Source organism: Nipponia nippon, unplaced genomic scaffold, assembly GCF_047370975.1.
Source record: "Nipponia nippon isolate SJK-2023a ecotype South Korea unplaced genomic scaffold, ASM4737097v1 scaffold_20, whole genome shotgun sequence".
In the NCBI taxonomy this organism is placed as follows: Eukaryota; Metazoa; Chordata; class Aves; order Pelecaniformes; family Threskiornithidae; genus Nipponia; species Nipponia nippon.
The window spans coordinates 2,077,768-2,096,386 of NW_028262337.1; the positions used below are offsets into that span (position 1 = coordinate 2,077,768).

Sequence of the window (18,619 nt, forward strand, 5' to 3'; positions counted from 1 at the left end):
CCTGAATAAATTTGCATAATTGACAACTTAGATTGGCTCAATTACTTACACAGAAATGTACTTTTCTGATGCATTTCATCATTTGGCTTCATACTGACTGTAGCTGATGGCATAAAAATGCCTGTGTTCAAAATTAACTATGTACTAACATTTCCTTTAGACTGAATATTAACCCCTTCCCTCTCTCTTTCCGGAACTTTATTTCCATTAACAAAGGAAATGTTCTTCTGATAATAAGCTAATACCAATGGCCTGGCTGTTAAAATTATTTCAGTTTAATTCAAACTCATCAGCATTTTCCTTGGAGCATGGCATCAGTTACGAATAATTCACTTACCAATAACCAATTAAAGGCACATGACACAATATACTTCACTGTAGAAAAACGTGGTACCAGTAGTCATGAGAAACTACAGATTACATTTTAAACTAGAATATAAATTGATAGGAAATGTGTTCACTCTTTCTGTTAAGGCCACTAGGGAATTAGGAGAAATTTTATCCTATTTCTAGAGGACTGGGGAGAAGAAACATTCTAACATTTTTCTTTTAACTTGGCAATTATTCATACCTGCTTTTTATGACAGCAATCTATTAAAGCAGGAAAAAAAGCAGCACAGTTCTAACAAAAACTAACTCAGAAAAACCCTACACTTCCCTCAACTTTGTAAGTACAACTTGCAAATACATGGAAGAAGTTTAGATTAGCATAGTAAATGAACCACTGAAATAACTAATATTTTAGTTATATGTATTATACATTGTGCATGAAATTATTATCTTGAGTTTGTTAACAATTTTTTATGTAATTCACATGCTTTTTGTACTTCACATTTACTCTTTATTGTAATGCATGCAGTAAAGCACAAATTCATTATGTTTTTACTATTTTGGTTTATTTTTTGCCATGGTTTTGCTACATGTGGCAGGTATCAATGCATAGTTGGAAATATCAATGAATTTGAAATGTACATGAAATACTGGTAAGAAATTGTTAGGAAATTCATTCATAATAGGCAGGCATATCTCCTAGGTGACATGGGCTCAAACAAATATTTAACTTCTCCTTCTCTCTAATCTGGCTACCCACAAATGACAGCATTACATATAACGTGTCAGTTTACCTTAAAACGTTGCCAATGGCCTGAGCTAAAGTTGCCTAAATGTCAGGATGAAGTGTGAGAATGCCATGTCTGTTTGGAGGCAAAGAGAAAGAAGTCACGTGCCATAAGTGCTTGCTACTTTCCTTAATATGTTTCTAAGTGGTGTTCATCTATTGCTGTGGTAGAAGTGGTATAAGGACATGACCAGAAAAATAGTATTTTGAAATACAGCTGGAAATTATTGTTAAAAAACCCACAAAACCCACTATAAATGCAGAGAATGAAAATACATGTTTTTAAACTACTGAAGATGTACCTATTAACTGATCCTTAAACATAGCTAGCACAGTACGGTAGCAATCTTACGGACTGTTGGTGGACCTATAGTTACCAAAAATGCTACAGCTGCAAACTAAAAATGAGAAAGTGTAATTCTCCACTTTGTTCCTATATACATTTCCTTTTGCAACAAATCTGGATAAAGCACAAAATTATACAAATATTATACCATGAAACAAGAATACGGAAAATTTCCTACAGGGATTTAAGTGTTCACTTCTTGCACAAAATATATTCATTACTGGCATTTCATAGCCTATAGTTTAAAATACAGGTTAGAAGTAAATGAACGAGCAATGCTGCTCCTCTACTAAACCATCATGCCTTTGGATAAAAGACAGTTCCTGCTCTGAGGGCTCTAAAGCAAGACATTTCTGATGTTGTTTCTGCGAAACTTTTACGTACTATAAAAGACAGAAATCCACAGTATAAGGATAATCCTTTACGGAATGTCCTGCTTCTCCAATCTTCTTTCCAAGAAAAAACCTTTTATTCATTTTATAATAAAGGCTGAAGAGGCCCGCTGTACTGTCAGACAAGTTTCCATAGAAAGCACAGATTTCTAATGTGAAGGACGAATAGGGCAGAGACTATTCTTTTTGTGGGAAGGCACATTTTAAAAGGGTGAAACACTTTCCGTAATTAGCTTAGTGTGCTGCAGAGAGCTTTTAGTACTTTGCAGCCATAGAAGATCTCTGGCACCCATGGAGCCAGCCATCCCAGTTAATATTTTCTGTATTTTTTTTGTACTTTATACTAATATACATTTACTAACATAAATGTAGTATAAACACATTCACCTAATCTTTGCACCCTTTCATAACTTAAGTTCAGCACATGCTACCCTGTATATGCTCTTCCATAAAAATAATCCCTTTTGACAGCTATTCATCACAAACTAGAATAATTAAGGCCCCATCTCCTTAATGGGCAATGGAGTTCAATGAATAAAAAAGTAACAAAACAATTACAAATAGACATTTCTCAGCTTGTACACTGTAAACTAGACAAGAGCTTAATTTTTACTTCGGGACTTTTTCTGAGAAATTTCTGTAAGTGAAAACTGTTACTTTGAATAGTTCACAGTGCAAATTGCTACGTTATGAACCTGTGACATAACAACATTTTTCCTTAAGGAACTTATTTATGAAGAAATTTCTATTTCTGTATAATAATAATGCATTTTATTCTACAATAATAAGGATGATATTGCACTTAAGGGAAAATGCTGTTTATGCGTACAGTAGTAAGATCTTTAAGCAAACTCACACTTTGAGCAATTTCGTTTTCTTATATCTTCCTGAATCTTCCGTAAAGCTTATGTTTTACTGTAATAAATAAGTCTGCCTTTACACAATCCTTAAATATTTACTAAAATTCCTTAGTTGAAAATTAAATAATATTAATAATTAGTATATTTTTAAAATTAAACAATTTGGCCAATACACATAATACTGTAAGCAAACTGTTTTCTCCTTTCTAACCACAAATAATAGCTAGTAATTATCTGCAAATTGAGTACCAAGCAACTACAGAGGAATAGAATTTAGTAGAAACACTATGATAGCAGTGTTCAAAGAGGTGCAGATACACAGTTGCACATTGTGAAATACAAACAGCATTTCTTTTGAAACAGTTGTATACAAGCAGGATGTTTTTTTCCAGCAGGAAAACAAATAAATAAATTCAAAAGGCTAACTGATGTTTGTTAGAAGTGCCATACACTATTAAATTCTCACTAATACTTAGCATTTATATAGTACTTTACATTTTTAAAGCGCTATACAAATGCTATCTAGATGAAATGTATTATCTAAAGGCAGAATACAAATCCAAAGTGAATGGTGATCAGATGAACGGCACCATGACAGTAAAATGTAATGTAATTACTACAGAGAGAGACTAAGTATTTTATAAATCACCTAGCTATGCATGAACTATAATGGAAGATAAACAGAGATTACAAGGGGAATGTATAGATATAAAATTATTATCATTCATTAAATCGGTTTCTATGACCACAAGGAATTGACACAGGAGCTGTAACTGGCTCCACAGCCTTGAAACGCCTAACTTGGAAGTCGTAGGAAACATAAGGAAACCACTTCAGTGATAAAGAGCTTATTTCAAGTGCTAATACAAACAACCTTTAAGAGCAATCATACATCAATGCGGATTCCATGTTTTATAGACATTAATTCTCTAGTGCCTGTTAAATACATAATAAATGAACATAGATGAGGTAAAGATGCTGTAATTGCCACATACAGCCAATATGGCAAAGGAGGCGTTTTTCCAAACGGGCAGATCCAGAGGCCATGACGAATTCCGTCACGGACGTGATGAGAAGTCCAGGATATGAACAACATCCAAGGAAGAAAGCACCATGAATCCTTAAGCCTGAAAAGGTGCATAATAAACTTTAATGTCAGAGCCACAACAGGAATCCCAGTAGAACAATGAAGAAGTGGTCTCTGTGGAAGAGTCAGAGCAGCCTGCAGAAAAGAAAAATATAATTGGCAATGGCTACAATCGTGACAAGAAAAGAAATGTTTCATGGATGTTTACAGGTGTAACAGGCACCAGAGATGTACTCTTTGCACATGACAGTGCATCTGATTGTTATGTTGAACATATCCCTCACTGCACCTACTGCAGAAAGCAAACAAAGCATTGCTACAAGACACCAGCCAGTAACTCATTAATACTTCAGTTGTGTTAATTTTTGCAGGATTCAACAGCTATGGTACCTAAGAGTGGGACTGTGGCATAGCTTCATCGAGTTTTCATGGATAATTTAGATGACTGCTTGGAAGGCTGTCTGCTCTGTAAGGAAACTTTGATGTAGCCTTAGCCAAGAAATACAGAGATGGAAACTTACGGACTACCTTGGAATATAATAGCCTGTGCTTTAAACCAAAGCCAACCTTAAAAGGCTTGCAGAAAGCTTTGCTCTATTAGCTTCCCACCACATACTAGTCCATTACTCTCTCGATCAGGTCATGGGATTAAAAACCTCACAAACTGTCTCAGCAGCTTTAACTGTAACGGTATGGACCCAACTCCTGCAAAGCGTGTATTTTCTTTAACTTCGTTTCTGTTTCATACAAGCAGATTGTTCACGGATTAAAGTAGAAGAATCGTGTGATGGTGAAATTGTTTATCACCTACACTACAAAGACAGTCAGATTTTTGTTACTGTCAGCAAGAGCCCAAGAAGTCCATACTAGCCTAATTTTGAAAAACCACCCTGGAAGGTGATACATTTTGGCAGATATCCTATTGACTGGTCACTATTTCTGCACTTTGAAAAAAATCAGTGGAAAAGTCTAAATGAGTCTTTTCCCTCTGCTCTATGGAGGTTAGATGCCAACAGCAAAACAGTGAATAAGGAGAATTCGAATGTTAATTACGTATGCAATTTATCAGTATTAGTGCCAATCTTTACTCAGTTTTGGGGAGATGATGCTTAAATTTTTTTCATACAGAGTTTTAGATAACAGGGTTGTTCATACAGCAAACCTGAGCACTCAATTTTAGCAAGAGGAAACCCTATTTTGTAATTGCAGTACAGTCATTAGGCTTCTGAAATGCTGTTGCCCAAGTTCTGAGAGAAGAACAGTCTGTTTTCTCTTCTACATTCTGTAACTAGAGGAACATTTACATCCTTGAGCTGCCAAGCCCAAGAGACAGACATGTAGTTCTATTTGGCAATATAAGCTGTTATACTCTTTCTCGTAACAGGCAAATTTGTTCACCTTTAGAAATCACCAGATCTTGAAAAAAAAACCCAAACAGTAAAAGCCTTTTCTGCCTTAAACCTCCTGGAAAAAGATGATCATGGTTTGGGTAGATTTAGGGGGACGTCTACCATGACAGAGATCAGGCTGCAGTTGCAAACAGAATTTATTCACAACACAAATTACCTTTTTCATTTGCCTATGTGTTCAATCAGGTGCAAGATCTTCTGGAAGTTTCTGCTCCTCCAGCTTCTCTCACATATTACGATAAGCAGCTGGAGGCAGGAGACAACAATCGCATGCAGGAGAACCCAAGCAAACTCTTTGCTTTAATGCTCAAAGAGACACCACGGAATTCATGTAACAACATGGGCTCCCTCGCTCATATTCCATGATGCTTTGCAAGCCTGAAGTCCTTAGTTTCGAGGCTGATTTATACATTCAATGTTAAATTAACTGTGTGTGTGCAAAGCCTATTCTCCAATTCCAGACATGCTCCTGTGCAGCCCAGGTTGGTCAGCAGTGGCACATTAACCAGCTCTGTTACGTACATTTGCTGGTACAATCTTGTTTGCCACCAACTGCATTCTCTACACTTTTAGAAGCTGGTGAGTCTTGAGTAGCAAGCTAGCAATTTCTGCATGTCTGTTCTGCAACATGAGTGTTTAGGCTACAATCCTGGGGACACTTCTCACTGAAGTCATACCTGTATCACATTTAGCCCATCATGGTGCTCTTGGTTATCAGTAATGCTGAGTATGATGGCAGGCTGCAGTACTTTCACCTTCAGAGCTAGTCAATGAGAGAGATTCTTCAAACACTGATTCTTAGATTCTTCTACACTTGTGTGCATATAATACACAGTAAAAACTACATGGAATACAAAGAACTACAAATTCTAAGTAGCAAAGTCTTTGTAGACTTTATACTTGATGCAAAAATAATGTGGGCAAAAGGACAGACACACGCTACTTGGTACACAAGTATTTGTCAGAGTAAACATATAAATACCACAGGTGACTATTTACCCTGAATAGTCCAGAAGAATAATGACGACACTGTGAAAAACAGCCCAATAGCCAAATAACCCAAGCAGCGAGCTGTGTCAGCAGGGACAGGAGTAGATGACTGGAGTACTGTGAAGCTAGCAACTGGAGGTAGAAGGAAAAACCTTGTGCTGCACAGAAGGGTTACTTCAAAAAAGTAACCAGTCATCAGATTTAAGAGTGATTATGAAGAGCTTTATAGATAATTGTGTAATGTGAAAAATACTATTGTTACAAATAAGTAATAGTGGTGTGGTTACTTAATTAGTTCTCTTAATTATTACTTACTTAGTACTGTGTTGCATAAGCAGTAAACATTGTAATCTCTTAAATCAGTTACTCTCAATCCTGCAATCTAAAGAGGAAGAATGGGACTGGAACTCACAAATATGTAGTAAAAAAGTATCCCATGAAGTAATAAATTACATCGGCAACAGCCTGAAATGATGACATGAAACTGAAAGGCACATCATATTAAGTTGAGAAAAGAAAAATCACATATTAAAATCAGGTCTAGCTAGCCAGGCAACAGCACAGCAGAAAAGTTTATGGGGATTACGTTATATCACAAATTAAAAAGATGCTGATGGCATCACAAGAAGACAGAAAACCTGTAACAGATTTTTTTTTTTTATTTTTAAAAAGACAGGAGTGTTGTATGCATGTCACATTAAAAGGAATTAATCTATGCTATTCGGCTCAAATGAAGTCTCACCTAAAATACCATATGCAGTTTGGGACAGGACCCTTTGAAGATGATTTGATGAGCATGGTCACCTCACAAACAGGGACATAGACGAAGCAGAGACAGTTAATGCTTTCTTTGCCTCGGTCTTCAACACCATTGATGGGCTCTGGGACCCTCAGAGCCCTGCGCTAGAGAACCATGATTGTGAGAATGATAAACTCCCAACCAACCCCGAAATTGGGCGGGATTTGCTGCTCCAGCTGGATCCCTGTAAGTCAATGGGACCCGATGGGATTCATCTTGTTGGATGATTGCAGGATTCTTCATCCTGTTTCACTAACCTGGTCTCCTTCTATGACAAGGTGACCCGCTTAGCGGATGAGGGGAAGGCTGTGGATGTTGTCTGCCTGGACTTTAGTAAGGCCTTTGACACTGTCTCCCACAGCATTCTCCTGGAGAAGCTGGCTGCACACGGCTTGGATGGGTGCACTCTTCACTGGGTTAAAAACTGGCTGGACGGCCGAGCCCAGAGAGTGGTGGTGAATGGAGTCAAATCCAGTTGGTGGCCGGTCACGAGTGGTGTTCCCCAGGGGTCAGTGTTGGGGCCGGTCCTGTTCAATATCTTCATTGATGATCTGGACGAGGGGATTGAGTGCACCCTCAGTAAGCTTGCAGATGACACCAAGTTGGGTGGGAGTGTCGATCTGCTGGAGGGCAGGAAGGCCCTGCAGAGGGACCTGGACAGGCTGGATCGATGGGCCGGGGCCAATTGTTTGAGATTCAACAAGGCCAAGCGCCAGGTCCTGCACTTGGGTCACAACAACCCCATGCAAAGCTACAGGCTGGGGGAGAGCTGCCTGGTGGAAAAGGACGTGGGGGTGCTGGCTGACAGCTGCCTGAACATGAGCCAGCAGTGTGCCCAGGTGGCCAAGAGGGCCAATGGCATCCTGGCCTGTATCAAGAATAGGGTGGCCAGCAGGACCAGGGAGGTGATAGTGCCCCTGTACTCGGCACTGGCGAGGCCGCACCTCGAGTACTGGGTTCAGTTTTGGGCCCCTCCAAGAAGGACATTGAGGTGCTGGAGTGTGTCCAGAGGAGGGCAACAAAGTTGGTGAAGGGTCTGGAGCAGAAATCTTATGAGGAAAGGCTGAGGGAACTGGGGTTGTTTAGCCTGGAGAAGAGGAGGCTGAGGGGAGACCTTATTGCTCTCTACAACTACCTGAAAGGAGGGTGTAGCGAGGTGGGGGTCGATCTCTTCTCCCAGGTAACGAGTGATAGAATGAGAGGAAACGGCCTCAAGCTGCGCCAGGGGAGGTTTAGGTTAGATATTAGGAAAAAATTCTTCACTGAAAGGGTGGTCAAGCATTGGAACAGGTTGCCCAGGGAAGCGGTTGAGTCTCCATCCCTGGAGGTATTTAAAGAACGGATAGATACGGTGCTTGAAGACATGGTATAGATGAACTTGGCAGTGATAGGTTAACGGCTGGACTCGATGATCTTAAGGGTCTTTTCCAACCTTGACGATTCTATGATTCTATGATCTGAGGGTACTTAAAGAGCTGCCTGATGTCATAGTGAGAGCTTTCTCAATGATTTTTCAATGCTCTTGGGAAGCTGGAGAGGTCCCAGTTGACTGGAAGCTGGCAAACATTGTCCCAAACTTCAAGAAGGGCAATAGGGATGACCCCAGTAACTACAGGCTTGTCAGTCTCACCTCTGTGCCTGGCAAAATGATGGAGAAGATTATTCTGGGAGTTATTGAAAAACACCTGAAAGACAACACAGTTATTGGTGCCAGCCAGCACGGGTTCACGAGGGGCAAGTCCTGCTTGACAAACTTAATTTCTTTCTATGACAAGGTTACCCACCTAGTTGACCAAGGGAAGCCAGTCAGCGTAATCTCTTTGGATTTCAGTAAAGCTTTTGATACTGTTTCTCACAGTATCCTCCTGGACAAAATGTCCAGCATACAGCTGGATAAACACATAATGCAATGGGTGAGCAATTGGCTGACAGGTCAGGCTCAAAGGGTTACAGTAAATGGGGTTACATCAGGCTGGCGACCAGTCACTAGCGGGGTTCTGCAGGGATCCATCTTAGGGCCAGTGCTCTTTAATGTCTTCATAAATGACTTGGATGCAGGACCTGAAGGATTACTATCTAAGTTTGCCAACGACACAAAATTGGGAGGAGCTATTGACACTCTCAAGGGCAGAGAGGCCCTGCAGAGAGATCTGGACAAATTAGAGAGCTGGGCAATCACCAACCGTATGAAGTTTAACAAGGGCAAGTGCCGGATTTTGCACCTGGGACACGGCAGCCCTGGAGGTACGTACAGACTGGGGAACGAGAGGCTGGAGAGCAGCCCCACGGAGAGGGATCTGGGGGTTCTGGTCCACGGCAAGTTGAACATGAGCCAAGAGTGTGCCCTGGCAGCCAGGAGGGCCAACCGTGTCCTGGGGTGCATCAAGCACTGTATCGCTAGCCGGTCGAGGGAGATGATTGTCCTGCTCTGCTCTGCACTGGGGCAGCCTCACCTTGAGCACTGTGTGCAGTTTGGGCGCCACAGTACAAAAAGGATACGAAGCTACTAGGGAGTGTCCAGAGGAGAGCCACAGAGATGGTGAAGCGTTCAGAGGGGAAGCCGTATGAGGAGCGGCTGAAGTCACTTGGTCTGTTCAGCCTGGAGAAGAGGAGACCGAGGGGAGACCTCATCGCAGTCTACAGCTTCCTCACAAGGAAAGGAGGAGGGGCAGGCGCTGATCTCTTCTCCCTGGTGACCAGTGACAGGACCCGAGGGAACAGCAGGAAGATATGCCGGGGGGGTTTAGGTTGGACATTAGGAAAAAGTTCTTCCCCCAGAGGGTGGTGGAGCACTGGAACAGGCTCCCCAGGGAGGCAGTCACGGCACCAAGTCTGACAACGTTCAAGAAGCATTTGGACAATGCCCTCAGACATATGGTGTGAATTTTGGGGTTGTCCTATGCAGGGACAGGAGTTGGACTCAATGATCCTTGTAGGTCCCTTCCAACTCAGGATATTCTATGATTCTATGAATTTAGGCAAATGGTAATCCAGAGGAGACGAGAAAAATAGTAAGAGATTTAGAAAACATAAACCCAGGTCCTTCAGATTTTTTTTTAAGTTATTTAGTCAAGAAGAGACTTTTTGTAAATGATAATGCTTTTGCAAGTTGTAAGAGTAATGCTGTTACTGCTGTAAGGGTCAAGACACCCACACAGGATGTGGTTTACAGGTAAACATCCCTTATTGGCCCAGTTAACACCCAGTTAACATAAAGAAGGGGGAAGACTTTGTAGGCCAATGACCATGAAAAAGCCTTTGGGCACCTTGCCTTCTCCTTACGTCAGCTAAGTAAATTTGGCTGCTAAAGGGCTGCTATTCTACCTGCAACATCTTGTACTTCTGATTTGGAAAACATTTTTGGGGAGAGCACAGCAATCAGCTGTCTTTGCAGAAAGGCCTTAAAGAATAAGAAAACAAGATCTAACTGCCAACAACAATACTTTAGGCTGGATATAGAAAAACAATTTCTAGCTGCTTGGGAACTGAAACAACACCGGATCAAATTAAGTCATAAAACTGCAATAATTTGGGATACTAGGGATAGGCCACACAAACATTCTCCATCATGGAAAGTGCAAGCATATTTAACCTTGCCTCACTGAAGGCAGTAACGGGATAGGTCACCTCCCAATTCTATGATTCAATACTCAACTTTCTAAACAGACGCTGGTGAAGAGTGTCATCTAGTGGTCATAATTAAGAAAAATACTGGTGATGATCTCAAATACAAGAAAAAGTAGCAATAAAATTTTAACAATGGTTTCTAATAACTAGTCATTCATTACTTGCATTTACTGATTTTAAAATAAGAAAATACACGTTAGAAAAATTATAGATTTAAATGCTATACTAAAATGTTCATATTATAGGACCCATGAATCAACCAAACTAACTTAACTTTTCTTTATATAGTTTTATAATTTTACATTATTTCCATATGTAGAAAGTACAGAAAAGGGGAGAACTAGGAACTGCCTAGGGAGTAACAACCCCAGGCAACAGTACGTGCTGGAGGCTGACTGGCTGGAGAGCCATTTTGAGGAAATGACCTGGGGGACAAGAAGTTGACTATGAACTAGTAACGTGACCTTGTGGCAAAGAAGGACAGTGGCATCCTGGGCTGCATTAGCAGGAGTGCTGCCAGCAGGTCGAGGGAGATGATCCTTCCCTTTCTCCTCAGCACTGGCAAGGCCACCTCTGGAAGGCTGAGTCCTGTTCTGGGCTCCCCAGTATAAGAGAGAGATAGAGCTACTGGATATCAAGACCAGAGAAGGGCTGCTAAGATCACGAAGGGACTGGAGCATCTTGCATACGAGGAAAGGATGGGACTGTGCAGCCTGGAGAAGAGAAGGCTCAGAGGGGACGTCATCAAGGTGTACAAATATCTGAAGAGAGGGTGCAAAAAGAACAGAGCTAGGCTCTTTCCAGTGGTGCCCACTGACAGGGCAAGAAGATGACCTCTAGCAGACCCTTCCAACTACAACCACTCTGTGATTCTGTGAAAATATCCTCTTTGTTAAAGACAAATATAAGGGGAAAACTGACTAAATCCACAAACAGGAAAACGTCTTTTCTCTACAACAGTGATATTGTACATAAACAAAAACTATTTTCCCATCGGAAGTCTGATTTTTACATCTCAACTATAAGCAATAATGCTTCTTGCATTTAGCTGTCTTTACATATTTAAAAAACATGGTAAACCATTTTGCATTGTTCTTCTTTAATTAAAGGATTACAAAGAACAGCAATTTTCCCTCCGTCTCCTTCCTTCCTCTGAGCTACTTCCTCCATCATCCACATGAAGAGTGTAACACTATTATGAGTAAACTGGAGGAAAAGAAAGAAGGCAAGACAGTCAAACAAGTTAAGTTACACTTAACCAGTTACACTGGTTGAATGGATAAAGGTTGGTATCTTCCCCTTCTCCTGTGCAGGTCCATCTGTAGGTGGGGGTGTACATTTTTGGGGAGGGGAGAGTAAGTAGCATGTATGCATACATATGCTAGCAACACCAGCATAATCAAACTGTGAAGACTTGTGTTGCTGAGCAGAGCAAATTCCTGATAATGAGCGGCAAGGCTCTCGCTATGGGGACCAGGAGCTAGCTGGGGGCGAGGAGTGTCTACCTGAGGTATGTCATCTGGAGGGCAGCATTAAGAGAACTCTGGCTGGGGATGGCACAGCTGGAGCGTACAGAAGGTGCAAACATTTTGGAGAGTGTAAAGAAGAGACTGTTGTGGTCAGGGAAGGCTGGGTGGAATGTCCGGAGCAGGCAAGAAGACAGGGATGTATGTACCTGTGTGAATGGGGAAGCAAGAACAGGACACACCTAAACCACTGGAGAACTACTGAAAGACAATGCCATGACCTGGTAGTACCAATCCTATTAAGAAACTCTGTCCTAACAAGCAGTTCTGCAAACGGATGATGATCACATATATTCCTCAACAGGTGCCAATTCACCTTTTTACTAACAAGTTTGACACTTGCTCTATTTTTTTTTTACAACCAACTATATTTAAGGGCAAACTCAGACTAACTTTTTAAAGGTGACAACTCATATATAGTTTGTTTGTGGGAGAAATATTTAGGGCTGGCTAGAACTAAAGGTACTACTTTGCAGTAAGACTGAATGAAATCAAACAGCAGCCGGATTATCTACTTTCCAGATATTTCTACCCCTTATTGTAAACAGAAATGGAATAATCCACTTTATACACAAAGCGCGCAAGGCAGCACTTAACTGTTCAGGTTGGATAACAAAGCAACTATGTGATATACATGGGATACCATGTACATGGGCTTTCAGAACTCTTTTTTCAGAGCCTTGTAAGGAGCAGAACTTAACAGCAGCTGTAAAATATTTTTAGGGCTTTTAAATCCATAACAACTGCATACAAATATAATTCCCATATATCTCTTTGAAGTATCATTGGAACTTTTTTTGTTTTGGGTATGGTAGAAGCACAATAAAGTAAACAGTGATGAAGGAGGAAAATAAACGATCACTGATCTCTTGACTTACCTTTAACGACAGGGAGCCAGCAAGAAAGAAGTGGTCCACATCAATGACAGATGCGAGGAAGCCAGCCAGAGTGACCTCAGTGAAGTCACTTTTCTTCCTGAGTCCAATCACTATTGCCCAGGACCACATTCCCAGTATACCATGCACTGCATTATCAGAGAAGGCTCGGAGCCAGTCATTTTGCTGAATGAAGGAAAACTGCAGAAGTCTGTCTGCTACAAAGCAGAATATTCCCAAACCTAGACTAGAAATAACTGAAGCTGTGCTGAAAGTTTGGAGAAGAGCATGGGCCTTTTCAGTCTCTGAGGCCATGGCAAAAACCATGTCACAGCACACAAACTGTCACCAGGATATACACTGTGCATTGTCCTTTGTATTGTCAGTTGTTCTGTAAATGTCAGAGAACAGAAAGAAAACTATTAAAGAAAAAATCCATTAGCACAAGCCATTTTTTATCACAGCTACAACTGAGCATAAAACCCCCACTTTCAATGTTTGCACTTAATATTCCTAGGGAATCTTTGATTTCAGTTAATTTGTTGACTTGAACACGACAGCTCTGAACTAGAACACTTGTCCTGTTTTAATTAGAACAAGCACCTTCGTAACTCCACTTTCTGAAATCTTAAATTTTACAAAATAATTTGAAACATGTCTATGACAATACATTGAATATGTTTTGAGATTCCTCCTTGTCTTAAATACATGATGTTCATCAAATTAAATCCTTTACACTGTAACAACAAAAAAAGATTGTATTTGGAGGATTCTTAGGACTGATGCTCAAAAATCCCAAATCTTTCTATGCAACAACTGTTGAAATTGAGTTTCTAATCTATAATCCAAAACACTATTTTCATTTACATACTTTGTAAACGTATGTATTATCACCCTGGTACCCATTTTTGAGCAACTCCTTGTTTAGCTTGGAGACTGGCATGGAGAATAAGCATTAAGAAAACCAGAACCACTAAAATATCTTTACTATTTATCATAAACACAAAGACAGCCATCATTCAGTCAAGCAGCAGTAACCAAAACTAACTCCTTACATAGCAAAACTACATATGCTTTTCCACAGTATGTGCTCCAGTAGCAAACACTACTGTCACTTATAGGACTTGTCTATTGCCTACCACATTACCTTCCTAACAGCTCTTTTCGCAGAACAAAACAAAATTAACTAATACCAGTCATTTTACTTTTCAGAAGTTGACCGTTGTAATTTCAAAATAAAGGCACGGTTATTAGCATTAATAATCACTTCAAAGTCCTTAGAAACTATTTATGTTCTGTAATTATTATGAAACCCTCTGGTACAGGGTGATTTCTTGGGAATAATTATTGTCCTTAAGTAACCTGACACCTCAAAAGAAACTCCAAAAATAATTCAAGATCTTAAAGACACTCCCACCCTACTCCCAAGAAGCATTTCTTGGATTCCCAGTTTATAAAGACAGAGTACTCATTTCTGTGATAACATTAAAAAGAACACTTCTGAAATAAAAATCCTCATATAAATGATGTATTCCCTAGCTTCATTACGTTAAACACACTGAAACGAAGCCTTTGAAGGACAGTATCAATTCTAACTGTCCCAACCATTACTCTCCTTTTGGGGAGCCATGGAGATAGACCGTAGTTCCAAAGCCTACATCCTCTCTAAAACCAGATTCTTCCCAAGAGGTTGCTATTTCTGTGCAATACATTAAATCTTGATAATCCTTCTTCTTACAGTGTTATCAGGTAAATTTTTATTCTAAATGGGCTTTTTATGAGTGTATTAGACTTCCTTTAAAAATGAATACTTCTAACAATGTTGACACATAATAGTTTATTATTTTAAAGACAGTATTGATTATAAGCCCCAGAAAATATTTTAAATGTTTCTTCTGGCTTATTTACATGCCTGTTTATTGTAGAATTATCCACAAGACATGACTACTGGCATTGATCTTTACAGAAAAAAAGCCCACTGAAGCATTTATTTGGAAAGGTAAAAAAAAAAAAAGAGAAGAAAGCATGAATAATACATGGACTTTGCACACAGATGAAAAAAAGTGGGTCAAGTTTAGCATCTTGTTAACCATGACTGTGCCTTTTCTGAATGAACATGTAGGCACAAAGTATTTCCTGAAACACTGGAACTGCCATTTTCTGGTGGTTGACTTTACAATATACAGTAAATTTCTGAATAAATTCCATTTTAAGTAACAAATGGTGATCTCTTCACAAATGTTGCTTCTATATTACCATCACGTCAGATTGGATTTTATTTAAAATCACCATAAAATCTGTATAAGAATCCAACCTGGGAAGAGCTGATGTAGCAACATGCCATTAAAAAACACACCAGTATTCAGAAATGAACTTACCCTGGGACTAGGAGAACATGTTTTTTCCATTGCAGTTGCCTTATTCCAGTAGCAAACTTGGCCTATGCCTCAGCGTTGAGCCTCTGTGCTTTCTGAATCCAGTCTGCCCAGTCCAATACAGGGAAGACCACACACCATTTGTTCCACCCTAAATAAATCGAACCAGGCAGCAGTAAGCACTGATACTACACAAAGCTCTACAAACTGTCTACAAAACATACATGGAAACTGAACAATAGTAAAAAAATACAGAAAGAAGCAACATCTTTTCAATTAATTCCTTAACAAATATAACTGAGCTAAAAGCAACTTCGGATAGGGCTTAGAAGCTCTGTTAAGGAAAGCAGGGAAAAAAGATCATAAACCAAGAGAAGGGCACAAATACAGATGGAACAAGATAATAATTAAAAGATAATAAAACTCAATGTCATAAAGTCAGAAAAGGGCACTTCCAGCCTTCTGTTTTAAGTAATTGCATTTCAAAACATACAGAGATCTATTTTAACAGATGTGTGCCTGAAAGAACTGTGTGCCTGAAAGATTCCCACCTAATGACATGAGTCACATTCAGGGATGTCTTTTTAATTTAATCCCACCAATCAGTGACCTTGGAATAGATAAACAGAGACTTAGAAATTCAAATAGCAACAGAGGTTTGTGTCAGTTCTGTGGTAGGCTTACACTGCTTTGCTCTGATATTATTAACATGTGCATAAAGTACACAGGAAAAGTATCACTACAGACTTAAAAAAAAATCCAAAATGAGTATGACTTGAGAATTACGTATCATGAGTGAAATAAAGGTAACAATCCCAACTGGAAAACAAGGACAATATGTGAATGGGTGTCTTTGAGCCAGAATGAAGAACGCGAAGCAGAAACGTGGCTTCAAATTACCCTTAGTCAAGAGCCATATCCATGGCATAGCAGTTCTTTTCAAACAGTCTGTCTCTGCCATCTTTTATAGACAAAAATGACTGCTGTCTGTGTAAAAACTGAGTCACGTTCCCAGGTACAACGGTGTAAGTATAAATACTCTGCAGATCAACAGTGAAATCAGACTAGAGAATGCAAAACTCTGTTGAACCAAAATAATCTCCAAAGTTACGTTTTTTAATATAAAATTAGAAACTGTGTTTTTTGTCTGAAAAATAATGATTTTCAGACTGTTTAAAAAATATCACAATAAAATGTCATAGGTTGTTCTATCCTATAAATCTCAGAAAGCATAGTTATGGAGCTTACATTCTTGTTAGAACAGTGGGAAATAGCCGTATTACACAAAAATGCTTAGAAACCTATGGGTTGTCAGTGCGGTTAACATACTGAGGGAAAGATTTAGGTTGGGTTTACATAAAACACATGCACACAACAGCTGATAGAGCAACAGTGCTTAGAGTTGTGATTTCTCATGACATTTTTATATAAGATAAAGCATTATACATAATCTCCGCCTAGACCCACAAAATGCAATTTTGCTGATACATGTAATTTCATTTAAGGAAATTATAAAAATCATTTTAACAAATGCACAGTTAACATTGTAAATTACTGACACAAGAAGATATTTAGATCAAAGCTGTAAATATGCATTTAGGGAAATAACTGACACTAAGAGGCCTTTCAACTCATGACGTAAGAGCAAAACAAAAATCCAATGGCTAAAATTATCATTTACAAATATTGCTCTCCAAAATTTTTGCCCCCGTTTTGCAAGAAGTTATCAGGTACACGAATACATATAGGAATTTAATGCATAAAATTAGCTGAATTACACAACTGCAAGAAGTCAAAAGATCGCAGTAGTCCCTTATAATTCTAGAATCTCCTAAGAAAACATTTATTTGATATTGGATGTTAATTTGTATGAAAAACTCCATAAAGTACGATTATCATTTAAGACACAAGCTCAAACTTCTAATGTATCATCTCATGGAAAAGCAGATCCGAGCCTGCAACAATCTGTCAAGAACTGATAACGCAAATATTTTTGGGTCAGATAATTACAATGCGTTATTGGGCTTGGAGGGTAGAAGGAGACTGAAGAGGAAAGAGGACAAAAGCACAGAATAAATTGGTAGGATTTTACCAAGATACAAACTGAATTAAAACCACAAGGAAATTAAGAAAAACAAGCAAACAAACAAAACACCCATAAAATCAGCATTTAATTGAATTGCTTATTTCAGGAGCCGTAAATTAAAGTGTTTGAAAAGAGATACCAAGACACTCAAATGTAGACCTTCTCCTTGATGAGTACTTTGGAACTGAGATGTACCTAAAAGAAAGAGTTGAAAGAAATATCCTAAAAGCATTTAGTAACTAGAAACAAGCCACAGTACCATCCAGTGGAAGAAAAAATCATTTGTCATCCTAGACAAAAAAAAAAAAAGGAAGAAAAAAGCATGAACAGTTTATGTATTACCATCATAAACTACAACAATATTCGGACCAGAAACAGCTAATCCAATTTAAGATTAAAATACAATCGGTGTGCATAACTAAAGCAAGGGATGAAGGAAAGACGGGCATGCGGCAGACAAACGTCAAATTACAGAGATCAGCAACAATTTTTATGCCTTGAGGAAAGAGCACGCTTTGTCTCAACACCCAGCACCCAAGCCCCTCATCAGCCACCTCCTCAGTCATTAAGAAATAAAAATGTACTGTCATCTTTACCGCAAAAACGGAGGCAAGAGTGTTAGGGAGCCTTACATCTAAGTGACATGCCTGGCTTTAGGTAAAGCACCGCATTACCATTTCTTATGTTAAGACCTGACACGGCGTATGGGTCGTTATTAATAAAACAGGAATTTGACGCTGGCTCCTGTCGGACTGCTACGACAGCCTTCCCCCGCTTCAGCTTCTCCTCACTAAACCCCACTGCACTGAAAACCCCCCGGGGTCGCCTCACCAACGGACCCCCGAAACCCCATGAGGAGAAGCCCGCGTCTACCGGGCCCGGGCGGCGGCGGGCGGCTTCTCGCCTCCGCGGGGTGAGGGGGCTGCCACGGCAGCCACGGGAAGCCGCCCGCCGCCGCCGCCGCCGCTCCCCGTGGCCAGCCCGCCCCGCCGCCCTCTTCGCCCACCTGAAGTGCGGCCGCCGCCAGCCGCCCCCTCGGCCCCATGAGGTGAAGCGCAGCCGCCCGCCCCCCAGCCCCGTCGGGGTAGGAGGCATGCGTGGCCGCGGAGCACGCTGGGACCGCGGCCCGC

At 40.1% G+C, this 18,619-nt stretch overlaps 1 protein-coding gene across 2 annotated transcripts; it reads right to left on the reverse strand.

The window, feature by feature from the left end:
* Nucleotides 1-874: 874 nt before the first annotated feature.
* On the reverse strand, nt 875-18,585 carry TMEM267 (transmembrane protein 267). Of its 2 annotated transcripts, none has more exons than XM_087759833.1 (4): nt 18,496-18,585; nt 15,407-15,554; nt 13,032-13,419; nt 875-3,937 (listed from the first exon to the last, which is right to left on the reverse strand). In XM_087759833.1, the coding sequence occupies exons 3-4, from the start codon at nt 13,353-13,355 to the stop codon at nt 3,602-3,604; spliced, it is 660 nt and encodes a 219-aa protein (XP_087615959.1). In that variant the 5' UTR covers nt 13,356-13,419; nt 15,407-15,554; nt 18,496-18,585; the 3' UTR covers nt 875-3,601. The 2 variants fall into 2 exon arrangements, with proteins under 2 accessions (XP_087615959.1, XP_087615960.1); XM_087759834.1 differs by lacking the exon at nt 18,496-18,585 and adding an exon at nt 17,629-17,685.
* Between the last annotated feature and the right edge of the window lie 34 nt (nt 18,586-18,619).

What these genes read in the sequence shown, in the direction of transcription:
- TMEM267 (XM_087759833.1), bottom strand. Translation starts at nt 13,355, where the DNA reads ATGGTTTTTGCCATGGCCTCAGAGACTGAAAAGGCCCATGCTCTTCTC. An exon ending in CTGGCTCCCTGTCGTTAAAG is followed by an intron (nt 3,938 to 13,031) that starts GTAAGTCAAGAG and finishes TCTTTTCTGCAG; the next exon opens with GCTGCTCTGACTCTTCCACA.